General features: G+C 51.6%; 1 protein-coding gene across 2 annotated transcripts in view; it reads left to right on the top strand.

The window, feature by feature from the left end:
* Window positions 1–22557, top strand: part of nrp1a (neuropilin 1a) — a 63510-nt gene that overhangs the window by 13349 nt on the left and 27604 nt on the right. For both annotated transcript variants that reach the window (XM_084702757.1, XM_084702758.1), the window contains exons 4-6: window positions 9892–10073; window positions 17468–17695; window positions 20673–20828. In XM_084702757.1, the coding sequence (XP_084558883.1) occupies window positions 9892–10073; window positions 17468–17695; window positions 20673–20828 (566 nt within the window). The remainder of the gene's footprint in view (window positions 1–9891; window positions 10074–17467; window positions 17696–20672; window positions 20829–22557) is intronic.

Raw genomic sequence — 22557 nt, 5'->3', positions numbered from 1 at the left:
TTTACCTCTGCCTGACCCTGCTGTCCCCTCCCCCTGCTCCTCTCTGAAGGCACCCAGCTCGTTACCCAGACGCATGCATCACATCCAAGCAGCCGGCGCCTGATTGGCCGTAGAGTTTGAAAAATCCTTCGTGTTTTTGTGTAACCTCTCGTATTGTTCTTTTTTCCTGTTCTTGGTGCATATACCTCACAGCCACGGCCTGGGAAACAGAGACTCCAGGCCCACAGAGAGTTCACTGGGTCAGAAAGCTGAGGTTGTTTACAATTAAACCATGTTCCTCCCTCGGAGTTTGTCTTCTAATCCCGATATTTTGCTGTTGTTGTAAACTCTGACTGACTCAAGGGTGATTTTACGTCTCCAGTTTGGGTTTGTAGAGGTGGATAGTGAGATAACTATGGTATTATGATGGAGAGATAAAGACAGATTTTCTCTCTCTCTCTCTCTCTCTCTCTCTCTCTCTCTCTCACACTCTCTTTCTGTCTCTCTCTCTCTCTCTCTCTCTCTCTCTCTCTCTCTCTCTCTCACACACTCTCTTTCTGTCTCTCTCTCTCCATGCAGAGCTGTGTTGGGTGACCCTAGTCTGACCCACCCAGGAGGATCAGTAATTGTTACAGGGGACACGAGTAGTGCCCTCTGACTGGCACGCATGGCACAGTCCACGTTCAGCCAGCCAGCCTGGAGGGGGGGGGGGGGGGGGGGTGAGGCGTGTGAGGCAGGACTGGGGGAGGGGGGCAGGGGAGGGGGGCAGTGGAGGCAGGGGGAAGTGATGGGCAGGGCTGAGAAGCAGGAAGAATTGTGTTTGTAATGGAAGGTGGTGCTTGTCTGGCCTACCGTGGACACAACCCCATTTTTTCCCCTTTACTCTTTCACCCTTTTCTTCTCTCTCCTTGACTTTTCATTGTTGTAACAATGGCTTATCATCTGAGCCTCCTGTGGAGGACTACCATCTCTTCTTCTCCTGTCCCCTGCCCTGCTGGGTAATCACAGGGCGCGCTCACATGTCAAGGTGGCTCGGCTGGAAGTCTTTCTCTCCGTAATGGCCCCAGAAATTACCCCTCTTCCTATTTCTTTCACTGGATCCGATTCATTTTCTCCTTCTTTTTCTTTGAAATTGTCCCTTTTATTTTCTTTCCGTCCTGTCGTGGCTGGGGAACTGGTTCAGTTTACCGTCCTGTTGTTGAAACCCTTCCCCTGTAGGGTGCTGTGTGTGCATGTGACAGCTGGGCGGTGTCCTGCCCTGGAGATATGTTCTCCTGCTCTGCTTTTACCTCAAAGCCCACCCAGGTAGTGTACAGTGTAAGCACCTGCACATTCATACTGGCTAAAGGTCTGCCAACACTCTGCTCAGCGCTGCTGTGCTACAAGAGCTGCAACTTCCCAAGCTCACTTAACTGGGAAAAATAGCTAAATGAGTGTTTCCATTTTGCCCTGGGCGATGTTCTAATTAATCGTGGTTACTCATTCTCGCTTTAGTCATGATAACAAGATGTACTGTGGCTAGTCACGTAGAAGTCTTGTAGTGTTTCGAGTCCTGCTAGCCAGCAGTGCCTCTATCCTGTGTTTCACCTCACAGAGGGGTCATGTATTTTGATTTTTCCTTTTGTTTTCATGGATCGTTTTGCTTTGTCATGCTCCATAAAAACCCAAAGACCGATTTTCCTAACCAACCTTTTTTATCAGTTCCGTGTCGTGATCTGTGTGACCGTAACTCTGGGTGGGGCTCCTTGAAGAGATGCTGGAGGTCTGTGCTGAGGTGTTCAGGTCCTGAGGTGTTCAGGTCCTGGAGTGTAAAGGTCCTGGGGTGTTCAGGTCCTGGGGTGTTCAGGTCCTGGGGTGTTCAGGTCCTGAGGTGTTCAGGTCCTGAGGTGTTCAGGTCCTGAGGTGTTCAAGTCCTGGAGTGTTCAGGTCCTGAGGTGTTCAGATCCTGGGGTGTTCAGGTCCTGAGGTGTTCAGGTCCTGAGGTGTTCAGGTCCTGGGGTGTTCAGGTCCTGGGGTGTTCAGGTCCTGGAGTGTAAAGGTCCTGAGGTGTTCAGGTCCTGAGGTGTTCAGGTCCTGGAGTGTTCAGGTCCTGGAGTGTTCAGGTCCTGAGGTGTTCAGATCCTGGAGTGTAAAGGTCCTGGGGTGTTCAAGTCCTGGGGTGTTCAGGTCCTGGGGTGTTCAGGTCCTGGGGTGTTCAGGTCCTGAGGTGTTCAGATCCTGGGGTGTTCAGGTCCTGAGGTGTTCAGATCCTGGAGTGTAAAGGTCCTGGGGTGTTCAAGTCCTGGGGTGTTCAGGTCCTGGGGTGTTCAAGTCCTGGGGTGTTCAGGTCCTGGAGTGTAAAGGTCCTGGGGTGTTCAAGTCCTGGGGTGTTCAGGTCCTGGAGTGTAAAGGTCCTGGGGTGTTCAGGTCCTGGGGGCTCCGGCAAGCCCTCGTGTCAGCTGGACATACGTTAAGACAGTTTGACTTCTGTTCAGCTGTGGCACAAGAACGGGAGGTTAGCCTCGCTCACAGTGGGACCTTCTGTGATTGGACTTTGCACACACACCCACACACACACACACACACACAAACACTCAAGCCCGTGTACCAGGGGGAGTGTGATCCATCTCTAACTCCACCAGGACAGATCCCCTCAGGCCAGCCCCTCCTATACGGCCCACTCTCATGTTTCCTAATAAAGGATTATTGTGTGTTGCTATGAGAGAGATGCAATAATTGGGTCTAAATACAGCAAATTCATTAATCTGATTGTTGGCAAAGCGTGAGATCTCTCAACAGTGTAATTAGGGAACCTAATGGATGGAGGCAGGCTGCATCCATCAATGCTAATGATAATTGCCACGTAGAGAGCACGCGGTTCACCAGCCCCTGAGGCGCCCGCAAAAAGAGGAACCAAACCATTCGGCCAGATCTAAAAATATGAGTTGCTGAGCTGGGCTCTGGGGTGGTGGTGGTGGTGGGGGTGGTGGTGGGAGGCACTCAGAGGGGATTGATGGGTGCAGTCGTGGTGCTGTTGGGTGGAGATCGAGTCCTCTGTGTGCTGTGGTTCCTCCCCCCTCCACCCCTCCCGTTAGTGCCCACTTCTAAACACCCTGGATGGGATCAGTCAGGCTGGGGTGATGGGTGGGTCTCCTCAGCCAAGGTTCATCTTGAGGCTCCTTTAGATCGAGCGCTGGATCTTCATTTAACAAAACCATCAAATAAAAAAGGATGTTCACCTGTCTATCTCAGCCTGGAGTAGGCTGTCCCCAACATTAGCAGCATTAGGCTGTCTCATTCTCTCCCTGGAAGGCTCCCTCTGTCTGTCCGTCTGCCTGTCTGTCTGCCTGTCTGTCTGTCTGTCTGTCTGTCTGTCTCTCCATCTGCCTGTCTGTCTGTCACTCTGTCAGTCTGTCTGTCAGTCTGTCTGTCCGTCTGTCACTCTGTCTGTCTGTCCGTCTGCCTGTCTGTCTGCCTGTCTGTCTGTCTGTCTGTCTGTCTGTCTCTCCATCTGCCTGTCTGTCTGTCACTCTGTCAGTCTGTCTGTCTGTCCGTCTGTCAGTCTGTCCGTCAGGGAGACTGACACAGGGACTGACCTGTTGCAGGACCGAGGCAGTGGGCATGCTGTTACTCAACCCTGGGTTAATGAATGTCTTAAGAAGGAGTGGGGGGGTGTAGGGTTAGGGCTGTATGTCTAGCTGAGGTATGCCCCCCACCCCCCCCCCTCCCCCCTCCTGAAGGCTAGGAAAAACCAAGATCGAGATCTGCTTGTCTCGGCTTCTAAGTACAAGCTGTAATGATGTTATGGCTGAGCTTTAAGTGCTAGTTTGTTAGTTCTCTCACTAACACTCGAGGGCTCAAGCCTTTCTGACAGCCGACTGCAGGCTGTTTCTGTGAAGTTTCCCTCTCTCTCTCTCCTTCTCCCCCCCCCCCTCTCTCTCTCTGACATACACCCATGTCCTACTTCTCTTGTTGAGCGGTATCTGGTTAACTCTGAGATGTTTAGATATGTTGAAGGTGACAGGTTGTCATGCAGTAGATCTCAACTGGTCCTGGGAGAGAAATGGCTGGGAGATGAGAGCAGCGTTTGGTTTCTAAACGGGTTGACAAGCAGAGACTGTGATTTGTTCCATCGGTTTCACCACTCCACTTGTGTTTATAAATTGTGCGATTAAGAAGTGTAACCTATTGTTCTGGGCCATTACGATCCCTCACAATGTTATGCCTGGGATCTCATTCCATTCATCAAAACATGTCATGTTGGAATTGGAGAGGGAACAGAAGAGAAAGAAAACAGCACAGGAGGGAGGGAGGGTTAGAAACGGATTATTTTCTGGTAGAACACTGTAGGGCCTGACTGTTATGTTGTTACCCTGTGGTTGGTGGCCTCTGTATGTGTGGTGGAGGTGCTGCTTATGTTGGTGTCAGCCACTGCAGGACTCCCTCCCCAGCCCTGCTACAGACTCCAGGCATCATGGCCTTGCATCTGAACTAGCCAAGCGGAGCTCAGAGGAAATCTGATTTATGCCCTTTTTTACTTTAATTTCCCCTCTGGATTGGTGGACCATTTTCACTATTTGTGTTGGAGTAGTCAGCAGTGAGTCTGTGTATATCTGTGTGTGTGTGTGTGTGTGTGTTGGCCTGCGTTTCCAGATTAATACAGTAGTTGTTCCGTTTTCGTCCTGGCTCAACTGGAATGCATCTAAACATCATCAACTCATCACAAGATCCCCAGGGTGGACATGGGCTAAATAAAGCTTTGTCTTGGGGAATGAGGACTGGAGGAATGAGGATTGGAGGAATGAGGACTGGAGGGATAAATAAGTCTCTGTGTTTGCAGAAAAAGCTGTTTCCCTCTCCGCTCTCCCGGATACTTCCCAGACTGCTTTGTGTGTTTGGCAGCGCGATCGCTAGCTTGTGTCCTCTCTCGCAGGACTTGCAAACCGGGTTGGAGACCTGCAGGTGCTCAGTGAAAAGTATTAGCGCTACATTTAACAAGGCTGGCAAGCGGATGTCCTTCCAACATGTCGAGCTGCCTCGGCAACCATCCCATAGTAATGCCTTCCAGATGACAACAGGGCGGGAACAGAGGAGAACATGGTCTGTGGAACAGAGTCATCAGAGTGTGGCTCAGGGTCTAGTTTAGGGTCTGTTATGCTCAGACAAGATGGAAGATGCCCAGAGTGTCTCTCTCTCTCTCTCTCTCTCTCTCTCTCTCTCTCTCTCTCTCTCTCTCTCTCTCTCTCTCTCTCTCTCTCTCTCTCTCTCTCTCTCTCTCTCTCTCTCTCTCTCTCTCTCTCTCTCTCTCTCTCTCTCTCTCTCTCTCTCTCTCTCTCTCTCTCTCTCTCTCTCTCTCCTCCCCCCGTAAGCAGCTGAAGCCCCAGGGTGTACTCCTCCTCCATCTGCCTCCGTCCCACTGCGCCTCCTTTATGAGGACCATCTGAGGCGGCGCATGATGTGCCAGAGTAAAAATGCAATAAACAGCTCTTGTGAAGGTAGAGGTTATGTGTGAGGAAGGGGGGAGGAGGGCAGAGGAACCTTCTCTCTCAGATTGTGAAGAACTGTGTGAAAACACACGTTCTTTAAACACACACACACATACACAGAGCCAATCCTTCAGCCAGTACTCCTGCAGCTTGTTCTCTCCTGCTCTGCGACGCATCCCTGCATCAATGTTTTAGACGCCTGGCGAAGAGGGAAGAAGCAGCAGAGGTGAATTGTAAGTCAGCAGATAGACCAGAGCAGCACTAGAGGAGAGGAGAAGGAGAAGAAGGAGGAGAAGGAGAAGGAGGAGGAGAAGGAGAAGGAGGAGGAGAAGGAGAGGAGAAGGAGAAGGAGAAGGAGAGGAGAGGAGAAGGAGAAGGAGAAGGGGGAGGAGAAGGAGAAGGAGGAGGAGAAGGAGAAGGAGAAGGAGAGGAGAAGGAGAAGGAGAAGGAGAGGAGAAGGAGAGGAGAAGGAGAGGGGAAGGAGAAGGAGAAGGAGAAGGAGAAGGAGGAGGAGGAGGAGGAGAAGGAGAAGGAGAAGGAGAAGGAGAAGGAGAAGGAGAAGGAGGAGGAGGAGGAGAAGGAGGAGGAGAAGGAGAAGGAGAAGGAGAGGAGAAGGAGAGGAGAGGAGAGGAGAAGGAGAAGGAGAAGGAGAAGGAGGAGGAGGAGGAGGAGAAGGAGAAGGAGAAGGAGAAGGAGAAGGAGAAGGAGGAGGAGGAGGAGAAGGAGGAGGAGAAGGAGAAGGAGAAGGAGAGGAGAGGAGAGGAGAGGAGAAGGAGAGGAGAGGAGAGGAGAGGAGGGGAGGGGAGAGGAGGGGAGAGGGGAGGAGAGGAGGGGAATTTGGAGATAAATAGTACACATCCTGCTGGTCAAACCTCACGTCCCCCTCACCAGAGCTTCAGAGTCTGAAGCGTGCAGGTGGAACGTCAGCGCTGGATAGTGTGTCAGAAACTTGAGTCTTCCTCCTGGGGGTGTCTAACAAGACAGCGACCCCTCTTCCTCCTGGGGGTGTCTAACAAGACAGCGACCCCTCTTCCTCCTGGGGGTGTCTAACAAGACAGCGACCCCTCTTCCTCCTGGGGGTGTCTAACAAGACAGCGACCCCTCTTCCTCCTGGGGGTGTCTAACAAGACAGCGACCCCTCTTCCTCCTGGGGGTGTCTAACAAGACAGCGACCCCTCTTCCTCCTGGGGGTGTCTAACAAGACAGCGACCCCTCTTCCTCCTGGGGGTGTCTAACAAGACAGCGACCCCTCTTCCTCCTGGGGGTGTCTAACAAGACAGCGACCCCTCTTCCTCCTGGGGGTGTCTAACAAGACAGCGACCCCTCTTCCTCCTGGGGGTGTCTAACAAGACAGCGACCCCTCTTCCTCCTGGGGGTGTCTAACAAGACAGCGACCCCTCTTCCTCCTGGGGGTGTCTAACAAGACAGCGACCCCTCTTCCTCCTGGGGGTGTCTAACAAGACAGCGACCCCCCCCCCCCCCTAGACACACACACACACACACACAGCCACCTTCATGGCAACAGCATAAAGAGGAGGAAATCACCAGGTAAACAGCGGTGAGTTTTGTGGTTAACCCTGGTGTAAACACACTCCCTGTGTGGGCACAGTACCCCCCACACCCCCACCCCGCTGTGTGTGTGTGTGTGTGTGTGTGTGTGTGTGTGTGTGTGTGTGCTGGGGAAGGGAAACAGGGGTGTGTTTGTGCTCACCGGTCCAGCCTGTTAACACAGCTGGCTGGAGGAGAGAGGAAGGAGGCTGGGGAGAGAACAGCCAGTAACACCAGCCCTGACAAACACACACAAACACACACAGATCATTAGTGCTGGGCAGAGAGGCAAAAGTACACACATCACTTCACTCAAGTACAAATACTCATGTTTAAAAAGACTCCAAAGAGTTCACCAAATTGACTTGTTGTAGTTTTGCATTAAAACTATTTTTTCAACCTTTCCAAACTTTTCTTCAGAACTTTTTTTTCGAAAATATTTGGAACCCCCCCCCAAAAAAATATAAAGAAACAGAACCTACAAATTACAAATTGCTACAGAGCCTCCCTCCCATCTCCTCCTGTTAGAGAGACCAGCCTCCCTCCCATCTCCTCCTGTTAGAGACCAGCCTCCCTCCCATCTCCTCCTGTTAGAGAGACCAGCCTCCCTCCCATCTCCTCCTGTTAGAGAGACCAGCCTCCCTCCCATCTCCTCCTGTTAAGAGAGACCAGCCTCCCTCCCATCTCCTCCTGTTAGAGAGACCAGCCTCCCTCCCATCTCCTCCTGTTAGAGAGACCAGCCTCCCTCCCATCTCCTCCTGTTAGAGACACCAGCCTCCCTCCCATCTCCTCCTGTTAGAGAGACCAGCCTCCCTCCCATCTCCTCCTGTTAGAGAGACCAGCCTTCCTCCCATCTCCTCCTCATCACAGTAAACTAGCATCCCTGTTTGGTGTGAACTTGCAGCTACATGTCAGCCTACACCAGGGGGACGTCAGGACCAAACCATCACTCACACGCACCTTCTGCACTACACAGCCTGAGTTAACTGGGTTTGTTTTCCACTAAAAAAAGGCCTGGTGTTTTGAGTCATTTGGGAATTGGAGGTAACCATGATGCAGGCTCCTCAGGCCTTGGGGGTAACATATTTGTGTGTGTTTGCAAGCAATTATTGTATGTGTGTGTGCAAGCAAGCAATTACTGTCAGTATGTGTGCGTGTCAGAGAAAGGGGGGGGGGGAGAAAGAGAGAGACAGAGAGACAGAGGAAAGAAATAGGCCATGGTTGAGTGATAGTTGTGGTTTGGGTCATGTTTTTTGCATGGATGACAGTGAGGGGTAGGATGGAGAGAGAGAGAGAGAGAGAGACAGAGAGAGAGACAGAGAGAGAGAGAGAGAGAGAGACAGAGAGAGAGAGAGAGAGAGAGAGAGAGAGAGAGAGAGAGACAGAGAGAGAGAGAGAGACAGAGAGAGAGAGAGAGACAGAGAGAGAGAGACAGAGAGAGAGAGAGAGAGAGAGAGAGAGAGAGAGAGAGACAGAGAGAGAGAGACAGAGAGAGAGAGACAGAGAGAGGGCAGCAGGCTGTGGTGCGTGCGTGAGCAGGACTACATTAGTTAAGTGCCCCATTGAGCTCAGTACATACTGAATGGGCGTTTGGAGCGATTACCTGCCATGGTTACCTCAGCCCACGCAACCCTGCTTCCAGAGCCCACTATCAGAAGGAAAAATCAAACACAGATTCATCTCTACTGTGCACACACACACTCACACACACACACACACAAGCACACACAACACACACACAGCCTATACCAAGATAAAGCCCACACGCAAACACTCTACTGAGATGACCCAGGGCGGTTTTAAGACGACCCTGGTTGGACGATCACGCTAATTCCTTCCGCTCTGTCTTGCGAACACGCGTGTGATCTGTACGCGCCTGTGTGTGTGTGTGCGGCTCTAATTTCAACAGTTTCTCCCAGGGCCTTTTTCTCGCTGGTGCAGGACTTCGTGCTTACTCAATAAGGCGGTTCCTCACGTCAATAGCCGTGGGTCTGAAATTCCATATGATCAGGAGGCCGCTGAGAGCGCGTGTGGTGTTCTGTGTGTGTGTGTGGTGCTCAGAGTGTGTGTGGTATTCAGTGTGTGTGTGGTATTCAGTGTGTGTGTGGTATTCAGTGTGTGTGTGGTATTCAGTGTGTGTGTGGTGTTCAGTGTGTGTGTGGTGTTCAGTGTGTGTGTGGTATTCAGTGTGTGTGGTGTTCAGTGTGTGTGTGGTGCTCAGAGTGTGTGTGGTATTCAGTGTGTGTGTGGTGTTCAGTGTGTGTGTGGTGTTCAGTGTGTGTGTGGTGCTTGAGCAATCCCAAAGAGGCTGCCGCTTGATAGCATTAACACCTGGGTCTGCTCTCCCTGTCTGCCTCCAAGCTCCATAACACAATCACTGGGAGTGGATACAATCCCACAGATAAACACACACACACACAGCTCCCTAGCAGTGAAAAGGTTGGGTAAACCTACAAGAGGGCCAGTTTGTATATTGATATAAAAAGTCATGCTGTCTGTAATAGAGACTGTGTTTGGTGCAAGGGCCAGAGCTCAATGGGTTTGACATCAACAGGAGGCCTCATTAGCTAGTGTGTGCTTTCTGCTTCACCGCCCCTGTTATCATAACACCTACTGAGAGGGTCTTATCGTATTATAACATTTGTTTAGTTCTGCATCCAATGTATCCTCTCTCTTTCTCACACACTCTCTCTCACTCTCTCCGTCTCACACACTCTCTCACTCTCTCTCTCTCTCTCTCTCTCTCTCTCTCTCTCTCTCTCTCTCTCTCTCTCTCTCTCTCTCTCTCTCTCTCTCTCTCTCTCTCTCTCTGTCTCTCTCTCTCTCTCTCTCTCTCTCTTTCTCTCTCAGGTGTATAACCCATCCAGTCACTCAGGACTGACCTCTCCCTCTCTTCCAGGTACGACTACTTGGAGGTCCGTGACGGTGTGGACGAGAGTGGTCAGCTGGTGGGGAAGTACTGTGGGAAGATCGCCCCCTCCCCGGTCATCTCATCAGGCAACCAGCTCTACATCAAGTTTGTCTCCGACTACGAGACCCACGGAGCCGGCTTCTCCATACGCTACGAGATCTTCAAAACAGGTGAGAGGCTTCTCCATCCAGGTGAAGGAGGCTTTTCCATTCAGGTGAGAGGGTTCTCCATCCAGGTGAGAGGCTTCTCATCCAGGTGAGAGCGCTCGACACCGTCTGCTGTCCAGGACAGGGGAGCTGGATGAGAATCCTGTCACCGTGTCGTACCCTCCCTAACCAGGGCGGAGGATACAGCTGAATCCTGTCACCGTGTCGTACCCTCCCTAACCAGGGCGGAGGATACAGCTGATGGGGGACAGAGAGAGGAAGACGGAGCTCATTTCATGGCTAGTTTGATGTGCGATGGAGGAGATTCCGCAGACAGGTGTCATCACACTCTCAGTATGGTGCCCCAATATGGCTTAGACAAACAGATGAGTCCCACCATAACACACCGTATGTTTCCCAGAGACACCCGAGACACAGTCCTGACAACAACCTGCGCTCAACGGCAGAGGCAGAGGCAGAGGCAGCAGCAACACAGTGACTAATATTCATTCTGGAAAAACATGATGCCACAGTCTGTGTTGGGTTCCAGCGACTGAAGGGAAATCTTCCACAAGCTCACTAACGAAAATTGCTTTTGAGTGAGTAGACGACCATATAAGGAAGTGAAAAAGAGGAAGTGCTTGGACTACTTCCTGGTTCTGTTGAGCTCGATGGTCTCTCGCTCAGATAGAGAGGTGCTCGGAACACATCACACTGTTGTGGCTTCCTGAACCGTGAGGCCAGAAGACTAAAATAGGAGCCCAAGAACATGAGTAACGGGAAAGACACACACACACACCCCATCACACACTCACCCCATCACACACACACACCCCATCACACACACACACCCCATCACACACACACACCCCATCACACACACACACCCCATCACACACACACACCCCATCACACACACACACTCAGGGGATGGCCTTCTTATCTGAAAACAAAACAACAAAAGGCAGCATTTCCTGTTGTTGGCGTATCTTCCTGAGTAGGGGGCTGGGAATAGGGGAGTAAGTGTTAGGGTGTGTGTGTGTGTGATGGTGTGTGTGTGTGTGTGTCTAGGCCCCAGACAGGTTCGGGATACTCCACTTTCATTAATTAACCCCAGACTAGTCCATGGGATGGCCCAGAGTGACCCTACAACAAGATGAATGGTCCTGAGCAAAGTCCCCATTTCATCTGAGTGTGTCTGAGTGTGTGAGTGTGTGTGTGTGTGTGTGTGTAATAGAGAGAACTCTGGGGTGCAGCTGGTGGAGTGTGGATATATTTATTGGATCAAAGGGACACTAAATATGACACACACACACACAGTTCCCCCTTCCCTCTTGATGGGGCAGTTACATGCTCTCTCTCTACCTTTCTTCACATGATGAGGTATTTCCCTCATCCATTAGACAAGCCTGATTAGAAATGATGATGAGAGACAGAGAATTATGGATCTCCAGATGCCATAATGGGGGAGCTCCCTGGAGTAGTAGCCCAGAATGGTGCCTCCTCTCCTGGATGTTTTGCCCCAAGACTGTCCCCTGTGGAGAAGCACCACGGGTGAGCTGCTGTTGTGACTCGCAACAAGTGCTGCTAAGGTGGTAGCTTTTAAGTCAGTTAAATACAGGGAGGGAGAGAGACATAGAGAGCCATAGAGAGAGACAGAGACAGACAGAGAGAGACAGAGAGAGACATAGAGAGAGAGAGAGAGAGAGAGAGAGAGAGAGAGAGAGAGAGAGAGAGAGAGAGAGAGAGAGAGAGAGAGGCAACCAGGGAGAAAAGACAGGGATTAAGCAAGCTTATCAGAAACAGAGTATTAGTACGATAGCATTGGCAGGTTTGTGTTGGCTAACACATGTAAACCTAATGATGATACACAGATGTTGAGATAGCGGGGTGACGAAGGGGGGGGGGGGGGAGGGGAAAGAGGGGGAGGAAGGGGGAGGAATGCAGTGCATGCTAATCAGAGGGAATGGTAAAGAATGCTGGGTGCACACATCTGGCTAGGATGAGGGGAGTGGGTGAGGTGGGGGTGGATAAGTGGATGAGGGTGGGGGGAGGTGGGGGTCTTGGGACAGAGGTGGAGTAAGGATACAGCTTTCTCTCTGCTGCTCTCTGAGTTAAAGGAGGGTTCAAGGTCACATAGATGCTAGGACACACACCCAATTTACACTCGCTTTCAGAGTCCTCAGACACACACACACACACACACACACACACACACTGAATGATGAACCAGAACTGCAGCAGTCATTCCTGACTGAACAGGAAGAAGGCAGCACAGTAGAGGAATGTCTATTTGGAAGCCAGCTGGTTGTTTGTGCTCCTCTTCATCTTAATCAGCCTGCCTACTCGTGTTATGACCTGCAAATTGCCCGTCTTGGTCTACTGGGCCGAGGGTTGCAGAGAGAGGTGGAGAGAGAGGTGCAGAGATTGAGGAAATCGAAGGGAGAGAGTGAGGAATAAAGGATATGGGGTATAAGATTAGTGTGTGTGTGTGTGTGTGTGTGTGTGTGTATGTGTGTATGTGTGTGTATGCACGTATGGATGAACACACTCCACTTCCATTGACTGATGGCAACAGAAGTTACAGAACAACCCGGTCCAAGTCCAATCAACACGGGCCACCCCAGGAGAAGCCCCAATCACGCACACACACACAGTGTTTAACCTGTCATCTTGTCTCACTTAAGTCCTCTAAGCGTGTGTACTGAGATCTGCCCGGCACACAAGATACATCACATGCTTCTGGTTAACAGCTCCGCAATCCTGTCAGAGCCACATCAAAGCTGGCACGGGGGCCGTTGAAGTCAGCAGAGGCAGTGAGGCAGTGAGGCAGTGAGGCAGTGAGGCAGTGAGGAAGAGAGGCAGAGAACCACTGATTCTCCCAGATGGAGCAGGTTAACTTGTGTGGGTTGGGCTGTGTGTATGTGTGTGCTCTGTCTTACTGAAAAGCATCAGTATCTGCCTGTTTTCAGTTCCCCCCTCACGCACACACACATTCACACACACACACACACACACACTCACCTATACACAAACACACATATGCATGGGGGGGGGGGGGGGCAGTGCCCCGCCCTGTGTGGTGACAGCGCTACATGGCCACTTTAACAAGTGCACCTGTGGGTACTCATAACCTACTCAACTTTCATGGACCACGCGCTCCCCACACACACACACACACACACTCACACACTCGCACACTCCCATGCCAGGGGTCACATCTGGCTCACACACACACACACACACTCACACACACCTCCCATATGAAACCTAAGACACAAACTGTCTGTTTAGGATGACTCTAGGGTTCCCCCCCCCCCTCCTTTCACAAGCATCCTCTCTTCATCCCTCATTGGTTTTACCGAAAGGGAAGTGATGTCATCGGCAAAGCTGACATGCTAAATGCCACATCAGGGCGTTGAGGTTCGTTAGTTAGGGGCGCGGTGTGTGTGCTTCAAGGGGAAAGGAGCTGAATCATTTACAGCCTCAGGTTAATGTTTCACTTGGTTTGTAAAGAGTTTTTTCTCCAGCAGCCATTAAGCCCAGAAGGGCTGAGTGTGTGTGTGTGTGTGTGTTTGGGGGCGGGGTGCACAGTGAGGGACCCTGTTAATTATCAACCATGGTGCCTCATGGAAAATAAACACTGCTGATATGCTCAGCGAACGAACAACCAAACCTCAGGCCTTCCTGAGCTCACACACCACCCCACACCCAGAGAGAGAGAGGGAGAGAGAGAGAGAGAGAGAGAGAGAGAGAGAGAGAGAGAGAGAGAGAGAGAGAGAGAGAGAGAGAGAGAGAGAGAGAGAGAGAGAGTGATAGATGGCTGAGATGAAAGACAAACATTATCGTGTCACAAGAATTTACCCCGTCACACCTCCACCACCATGATGATCACTGTGGCCACAGTCATCTCCCTCCATCTCCTCTAAGATCACAGTCATCTCCCTCCATCTCCACTAAGATCACAGTCATCTCCCTCCATCTCCACTAAGATCACAAATGTCGGACACCTAACCGACGAGCACCCTGTCATCGACACACTACATTACAGCCAGGCCAGACTCCAGCCCGGCAAAGTTTGTTTAAGATTTGTCGTAAGTAACATAAATCAGTGACACTTGAGGGATGTTGAAATTAGATCTCTCTGAAATGTAACATTTAGCAAGCGTTGACTTGCCCTGTTTAATAAACTCTGAACCAGGAGAGGGACTGTTTGGTTTCTTCACCACCCAGAAGTGACATAAGTTCAATAGAAACGAAGTGTGAAACAGGCTTGTGGAAGGCTGTAAAGTCACAGTTAGCACTTAACTGGCTCATAAATGTTGTGCTTTCAAGACTCCCATCTTTTTTATACACCGCTGCCATCAATTTGACTGTTTGTCTAAACCCAGTTACCCGGCGGTCTGTTACATGGGTTTTTATCTCAGATGAAGTGACATGTAAGTTTACCATTGAGTGTGAGTGCACGTGTGAGAACGTGTGCGAGCCTGTGTGTGTGCGAGTGTGTGTGTGCGCGAGGGTGTGCGTGCGAGTGTGTGCGTGTGCGAGCGTGTGTGTGTGTGCGAGCGTGTGTGTGTGTGTGTCTGTGAACACAGGGAGGAGAGGCTGGTTATGAGATGCGCTCTGCTGAGCCTCCCTCTGCTGTTCTGAGGGAGCCAGAGCCTTTCATATCGCAGGACCTCTGCATCTTCTGCCATTTCACTTCGCTCCCGCTCGCTCCCCCTCGCTGGTGAAACGGACTGACTTACTGCTACCACGGATACACAGAGACAGCACAAACAAAGACTGAGATGAAAGGAAGGAGAGAGAGAGAGCAAGAGAGGGAGAAGGACAGAGAGAGAGAGAGGCAGAGAGAGAGAGAGAGAGGCAGAGAGAGAGAGACAGAGAGGGAGAAGGACAGAGAGAGAGAGGCAGAGAGAGAGAGGCAGAGAGAGAGAGGCAGAGAGAGAGAGGCAGAGAGAGAGAGGCAGAGAGAGAGAGGCAGAGAGAGAGAGGCAGAGAGAGAGAGGCAGAGAGAGAGAGGCAGAGAGAGAGAGGCAGAGAGAGAGAAGGACAGAGAGAGAGGGGGAGCACAGGAGGAGAGGGAGTTAGATGTTTTACTCCTGAAGCTGCCCACACTAAAAACAGACTGAAAAGAAAAACAACCCTGTGACTGGAGCGTGTGCGTACCTCTCACGCAACACGAGCACAAAGCATCCTGGGTAGCGAGGGGGTGGGTAGCACGAAGGGAACACCCCCCGTGAAGGTGGAGATAAAAGAGATCTGTGGGCTGATTATCTCACCACAGAACGAGCTGGCTCCTCTCTGTTCACCCTCTGTTCTGTTTTGATAGCTTCTCTTTGTAGCGGACATATCTTTTTTGGGGGGGGGAGCTGAACAAAGCGCCCAGGAACGGTCCGAGTTTCTCCCTTACACTATCACAGAGGTGGTGGTGATAACCGATAAACAAAGGCAGAGAGACACAGAGAGAGAGGGAGACAGGCAGAGAGAAAGAGAGCAATACTAGTCCTTATCTACCTCTTTCATTTGACTGTATGTCACTCTTCCAGCCCCATTCTCCCCTGCCCCCCCCTCCCCCCTCATCCTTCTCGTCCTCAAGTCCCCTTTGATGGTCAAGACAGAGAGAGAGAGAGAGAGAGAGAGAGAGAGAGAGAGACCCTACCAACCTTGGACCCAGTCATCCCCAGGCCTCAGCCAGGCATGTGGTGGTTAGTTGAATGGATTCCGGAAGGCCAATTCTCCTTCTGTCAGCCTTGGTATCAGATAAGAACTGTAGATAGACATACAGGATGGACTTCCTCTAAACCTCCAGTCAGGAACCTTGGCCTGGTATCGACTCGTTGTTAGAACTGCTTAACAACAATAGCCTGTTGTAGGAGCCTCGAGTACTCGCTGATAGAGGTCTTGTTTTGAACCCTGCTTTGTGTAGCTTTGAGTAAAATAAACATAGCCATTTTTCAATTGGTAAAACCTTGTCTAGTGAAAGTGATGTATTTTTGTCTCTTAGTTTTTCAGCCCCACCCTACGTTTCTTAGCCTGGTTTTCCATCGTTATTCTTCTCCCGGTGCTCCCGATGGCCAGTCCGCTACTGCGGGGCTTTGCCACGGTGATTTTGAAGTGATATTATTTTAAATTCTCGGGCTGTCAGGGGGTGCTGCAGCACCCATAGTTTCCACAGTGGCAGAACTGCAGAATTAATGGTCCCGCCGTTTGAAAACCCAACTTTTAGTTCAGCTCTAAATGTCAAATCGCCTCACAATCAAAGCTGCTGCTTTTTGCCTCACCAAAAATCGAGAAAGAGAGAGAGGGACAGAGAGAGCAAAAATAAATTAAGCACTCTCCTTTCCCTCCACTGTTCTTACGACAGGCGGGAGTGGTCCTGATGGTCCTGAATTAGAGGCCTAGCGAGATGCCTGAATGACAGGGGGGGGGGGGAACGCTTTTGCCACATTCACTTAAACTGCTGCAGCGCCGCACCAGAGCTCTCTGGTCAAGGCTGCCCACTATTTCCCCATCCATCAGACCCCTCCCAGGGAAGGTTGTTAGGGAACAAAAATATGGACGTGGCGTTAAATGCCAAGCTTTTCCACCGCTAACGGACGTCGGTGTCTAGATAGACACAGCTCCGTGAGACCAGACGTCCTGGTGTGGCAGGAAGCTATTCAGTGGACTCTGTTCTTCCACACAGTCCTCAGCCTCCTATTGGCTACTTTCAGCTCGTGTTCAATCGCGATCCGTTGACTGTAATGCCGTGCTCAGTGAGGAACGTTTGTGAAATGTGCTAACATTCCCTGAAAGGCACCCCTCCATGGAACTTAATGTTTTGACTTGCTGTCTTCCAGAAATGTGTGTGTGTGTGTGTGAGTGTGTGAGTGTGTGTGTGTGTGAGTGTGTGTGTTTTGGAAGGGGGAGTGGGGGGTTTCCAGTTGCAAAGTGAGTCAAGCGGTATGTTGATTCATTCCCCCCAGAATCCTTTGCTGGTGATTGAGGCCTCTCAGTGATGTTTACACTCTCACCCACCAGATGTTACAGCAGATTTAGTGAAGTGCTTTACCACGCATACACACTCACACACACACACACACACACATTCAGAATGCAGGATACAGAAGTGTGAAGTGTCAGGCTGAATGAAAGACAGAGGCGAGGAGAGAGCTTACAGCCCGATGAGACAGTCCAGATGCAGGCTCCTGAATGGTCAGGCCCGACAAGGTGGTCTGAGTCTCTGGGTCATAAAGCCTGCTTTCTATGCAGCAGCTGGCACCCAGAGCTTCTCCATCACAAAGCACAAAGACACGGGCAAACAAACAAGCCATAAAAACACCCAGGACTCAAAAACATCTTCTCTGTCTCCCCCATCAACTCTCCGGCTCTTTTCTTTCTTTCATTCTTTCTTTCATTCTTTCGACTTCTCCCAGGTCCGGAATGTTCCAGGAACTTCACCGCCAACAGTGGAGTCATCAAATCTCCGGGTTTCCCAGAGAAATACCCCAACAACCTGGACTGCACCTTCATGATCTTCGCCCCCAAGATGTCGGAGATCGTTTTGGAGTTCGAGAGCTTTGAGCTGGAGCCTGACCTCACGCCCCCTAGTGGAGTGTTCTGTCGCTACGACCGCATGGAAATCTGGGACGGCTTCCCTGGAGGTGAGTCTGGGGGGGGGGCCAAGACTACAGGAAGTGATGTATCTCAGCATGTGACAGGGACAGCTAGTGAAAGCTTTACTGTGCAACTGTGGTGAATACTCTTGAGTGTGTGAATGTTTATTTTTGATGGGAGATTTATCTTGGTCTCTGAATCACCCTCCATCCAATGATATGCCCTGGGAGAGGCCAATAGTCTGTCCAGAACAAAGAGGTGTGGACCAAGAGGCCAGCCTTCCCTTCATGAACAACATTTCCTGGTTGTGATGGTGCCCTCGCGCTGCTACGTCTGTGGTATTGTGTTGGTGGAGATGTGTTTATGTTTGTCTGAGGGGGGCTGAGGAATGCTCCACCACACCCTGCTTCTTAAAGAGTTACTTTTGAGAGTCCATCGCACTCCTGCAGGAAGTGACTCACGTTGGGACTTCCTGTTAGCCTGCTTCCATGGGTTTGGCTGGCTGTCCAGGGCAGAATGTGTGGGTGGAAGTGACGGTAACAGTCGCTGTTCTAGCATGTTCTGTGGGGACGACAGATGATTATTGTCTCAGACAACGTCAGCAGTTTGGAGAGCTGCTTCGGAGCTGTCGTTTCTCCTCTTCTGGGAGTGTGAGTAGGAACTCTGGAAGCTACTGGAATTCATTTAAAAGCGGGCTATAATTTCCAGGCTCATTTATACTTTTATCCCTGAGGTGAAGTTCTCTGGTGAACAGTGTTGATTGGACAGAGTGTGACATGTCTCGAGGGCACCATCTCTGTCTCCTTGTTAGCGCCCTCATTTTAGTCACAAGGTGAGACCATTTTGACAAAATTGCACCTGTGATCGACAATGAAATGTTGTGTCGTGACACCTCTTTCGTCGTGCAGGCATTTTGAGTGAATCTAAGATTTATTTCTTGTTCCGTCAGCTTGAAAGTTCCTTGTGTCTCTCAAAGGACAGCGTATAATGTGATTACCATCAGACACACATCTGAAACACATAATTCCAGAGTGGTGGTTTTAGGGTGTGTGAGAGGTGTGTCTGGAGCACAGGGGCTGGGGGGCTGGGGGGGAGCTGGGGTGGGCTGGGGGGCTGGGGGGCTGGGGGTGGGATGGGGGTGGGCTGGGGGGCTGGGGGTGGGCTGGGGGGGCAGGGGGGTGGAGAGGGGGCCCCTGATGGGAGCAGGCCTCGTACCTGTGGTGTCTTGAGGATCGATAGTGCATTAGCGCAGAAGACCTGAGGCGCTGCAGCCACAGGGGGTGTTGTGTGTGTGTCTGTGTGTTTGTGTGTCTGTGTGTCTGTGTGTTTGTGTGCACGTCTTTGTGTGTCTGTGTGTGTGTGTGCATGCACTGACAGAGGAGTCATGCCCCTCCTCCTCTCTGCCTAGTCCTAGACAGACTGGGCCTCTCCCTCCCTCCCTCTCCCCCCCCTCTCTCCCCCCTCTCCCCCCCCCCCTCTCCCTCCCTCCCTCTCCCTCCCCCCCTCTCCCCCCCCCCTCTCCCTCCCCCCCCCCCTCTCCCCCCTCCCTCTCTCCCCCAGGAGGATGGGAAGCTCACAGCCAAGGTCTTTATATTTTAGTGTTGGCGTCGAGTCATGCAGATAATCTGGGAGATGGTTTATTCTCTGAATGAGGCCTTGACTAACCCTAACCCTTTACTCCTAACCCTACAACAGTCCCGCCCCCCCCCCCCTCCATGACCACGCACACACAGCCACCAAGACACCCACACACCTGTGTTATGAAGATGAGTGTCAGCCTATAGGCCCCTGGCCTCTCTGTGTCATGTGTGGCTGGCTGGAAGTGGCGTGCATGGGGGTTGTTGTTAGGGGGGTTGTTAGGGGGGTTGTTAGGGGGGTTGTTAGGGGGTTGTTAGGGGGTAAGGGGGGGGCAGGCTGTCACTCGTCACTTATCACAGTCTTACTAACCCCTGGACCTGCTTAACAGCCACACACTGACGTGTTCTCACACACACACACACGCCTCTGCTTCCTCTCTCTCTTTTCTTTCTCCTTCCACTCCGATCGACACGCCCACATTCAGGCAGCTCAGTGAAACGGGTCTCGCTTCTACATGTCACCCTCTGTTCCTCCTTCTCTCTCTCTGTCTCTGTCTCTCTCTCTGTCTCCCTCTCTCCCTCTCTCTCTCTCTCTCTCTCTCTCTCTCTCTCTCTCTCTCTCTCTCTCTCTCTCTCTCTCTGTCTCTCTCTCTCTCTCTGTCTCTCTCTCTCTCTCTCTCTCTCTCTCTCTCTCTCTCTCTCTCTCTCTCTCTCTCTCTCTCTCTCTGTCTCTCTCTCTCTCTCTGTCTCTCTCTCTCTCTCTCTGTCTCTCTCTCTCTCTCTCTCTGTCTCTCTCTCTCTCTCCTTGTCCTCCCCCCCCCCTCTCTCTCTCTCTCTCTCTCTCCGCTGCCTTCATCTAATGGGCTCGAAGACTCTGTCCTCCTCCAACCGGCAGCAACCGTTCAGGTTATAGTCAGGAATTGATGACTGTCAAACAGGACAGAATGCTTGCCCCAGCCCTGAGTGAAGCGCGGGTCTTCTTCCTGTGTCTTTATGTGGTGGCGCTCCAGGGAGGGGGAGTCAGTGGGCTTTTATGAGGTTTTCCTGCAAAGATCCTCCCTGGTAAAACAGCCCCAGCAGCTCCTTCTGGAGTGGGTTTCTCTCTACATTATGCTAAGTCGCTAATAACACGCGAGACTTCTGTTATGAACCAATGTTGTTACCTAGGTAACAATCTCCCTCCTGTGACTCCTTTCTCACTCGCTTAATCTCTCCGTCTCTCCTTTCATTTACACCTAACTTTTCTTCTCCAAATTCTCTCTTCTTTATCTCTGTCCTCCATTTTATCATCCTTCTCTTTGTCCTCTCTCTCTGCAACAGACTGACACCCGGCCACTCATTCATTATGCAAGAAACAAGAAACGGTAGTTGAAAATCAATAATTTTCCTCTCTCTCTGTCTCTCTCTCTGTCTCTCTCTCTGTCTCTCTCTCTGTCTCTCTCTGCAGTGGGGCCGTACGTGGGTCGGTACTGTGGTCAGAACACGCCCGGCCGGATCGTGTCCTACACAGGCATCCTGGCCCTGACCATCAACACGGACAGCGCCATCGCCAAGGAGGGCTTCTCGGCCAACTTCACCGTCCTGGATCGGACCGTGCCCGAGGGTGAGCGAGTGAACCCCTCCTCAGAGCTGCTTGACTCCTGCTGCAGGGTAACGACCGCCCTCAGCAGATGCTCCAGCATGGGGCGGCTCCAGTTATTAACTCAACACCTCCCTTGGCTTCATTAGATAAATGTGTTAGGGGGGGCGGGGTGGGGGCACTCACCACACACACAGAGACCCCCTCCTCATACCCCCCGCACTGAACGACCCCTCTCTTCGCTTTACCCCTCACACACACACACACGCACACACACACACACGCCTTCCACACAAAGCCACACGATCACGGGGGCTCACCCCCTCTGACCCCAATTTGAGAAATAGGCCAGCTAAACATTTCATTTAGGAAGACGAGCGTTCCTCCGGCCATAAATCTCCCCACAGACCAGACCAGACCACCCCAGACCAGCCCCCCAGCCCCCCCCAGCTCCAACAACCTCCACTGCCTCCTGCTCCCATGTCTTAGGCCTGTTATGAGGTTGCTGGTATTAAATACAGCACTTAGCATCTTAGCTACTTGTAGTGGATTTGTGTAGCTCCCCTATGAGGAGGAACACACACACACAGATACACACACACACAGACACAGACACCAGAGCACTTTTGACTGGCACTGCAGGGTTCGTCGTTAGCCAGTATTGTGCTGCTTGGTCTCTGCAGGTACAGAGCTTCTCCTGTCTGTACAGTGTGCGCTCCATGTAACAGTCTTCTTGATGTACTGCCCATGCTGGCTTCCTCTCTTTACCATCTCACCGGGGTGGAACGCTCCACATGAAAAGGAGCTGATGGTGATTATAATGTAGTGCTTTGATGCAGCGCTTCATCCACTCTGTCATCCTGTCTCTCTATCTCTCTCTCGCTCTCTCTCGCTCTATCTGTCTGTCTGTCTCTCTCGCTCTGTCTCTGTCTATCTCTCTCTCGCTCTCTCTCTATCTGTCTCTCTCTCTGTCTGTCTGTCTCTGTATCTATCTGTTTGTCTGTCTCTCTCGCTCTGTCTCTGTCTATCTCTCTCTCGCTCTCTCTCTATCTGTCTCTCACTCTGTCTCTCTCTTTCCCCCTCCCTCTCTCTCTCCCCCTCCTTCCCTCTCTCTCCCCCTCCCTCCCTCCCTCTCCCCCTCCCTCCCTCTCCCCCTCTCCCTCTCTCTCTCTCTCTCTCTCCCCCTCCTTCCCTCTCTCTCTCCCCCTCCCTCCCTCTCCCCCTCTCTCTCTCTCTCTCTCTCTCTCCCCCTCCCTCCCTCTCCCCCCTCTCTCTCTATCTCTCTCTCTCCCTCTCTCTCTCTCTCTCTCTCTCTCTCTCTCTCTCTCTCTCTCTCTCTCTCTCTCTCTCTCCCTCTCCATCTGACAGCCCATCCATCTCTCAGATCAGCCAGCTTCCCAGTGAGCTTTCCTCACAGAGCTCTCCTCCTCCTCTCTGCTCTGAGTGATGAAGCTCCTCTAATGATGCCAGGCTGAAGGCTGTGCACAAAGCTAGTCTGAATGTTGGTCTGGAAGCCCATCTGAGGATGTTGCTTGTCGTATCAGCGCTCGATATAAAGAGGGAGTGTTTGAACAAGGTGTGAGACTGTTCTCTCTCTTTCTCACTTCTTCATGCTCAGGCATGCACACAGCGAGCACTGAGTGTGTACCCTCTCTCTCACACACACACACACACACACTCCCCTGTGTAAAGCATAGGGTGTAAAGCAGACAGCAGCGTCTTCTCTGCTGCTGTGAAGCAACACAGATGGTCT

This window comes from Hypomesus nipponensis, chromosome 8 (genome assembly GCF_054491055.1).
Source record: "Hypomesus nipponensis isolate SF chromosome 8, ASM5449105v1, whole genome shotgun sequence".
Taxonomy (NCBI): domain Eukaryota; kingdom Metazoa; phylum Chordata; class Actinopteri; order Osmeriformes; family Osmeridae; genus Hypomesus; species Hypomesus nipponensis.
The sequence above is the reverse complement of the archived record's forward strand: the minus strand, read 5'-3'. Positions and strand labels throughout refer to the sequence as shown.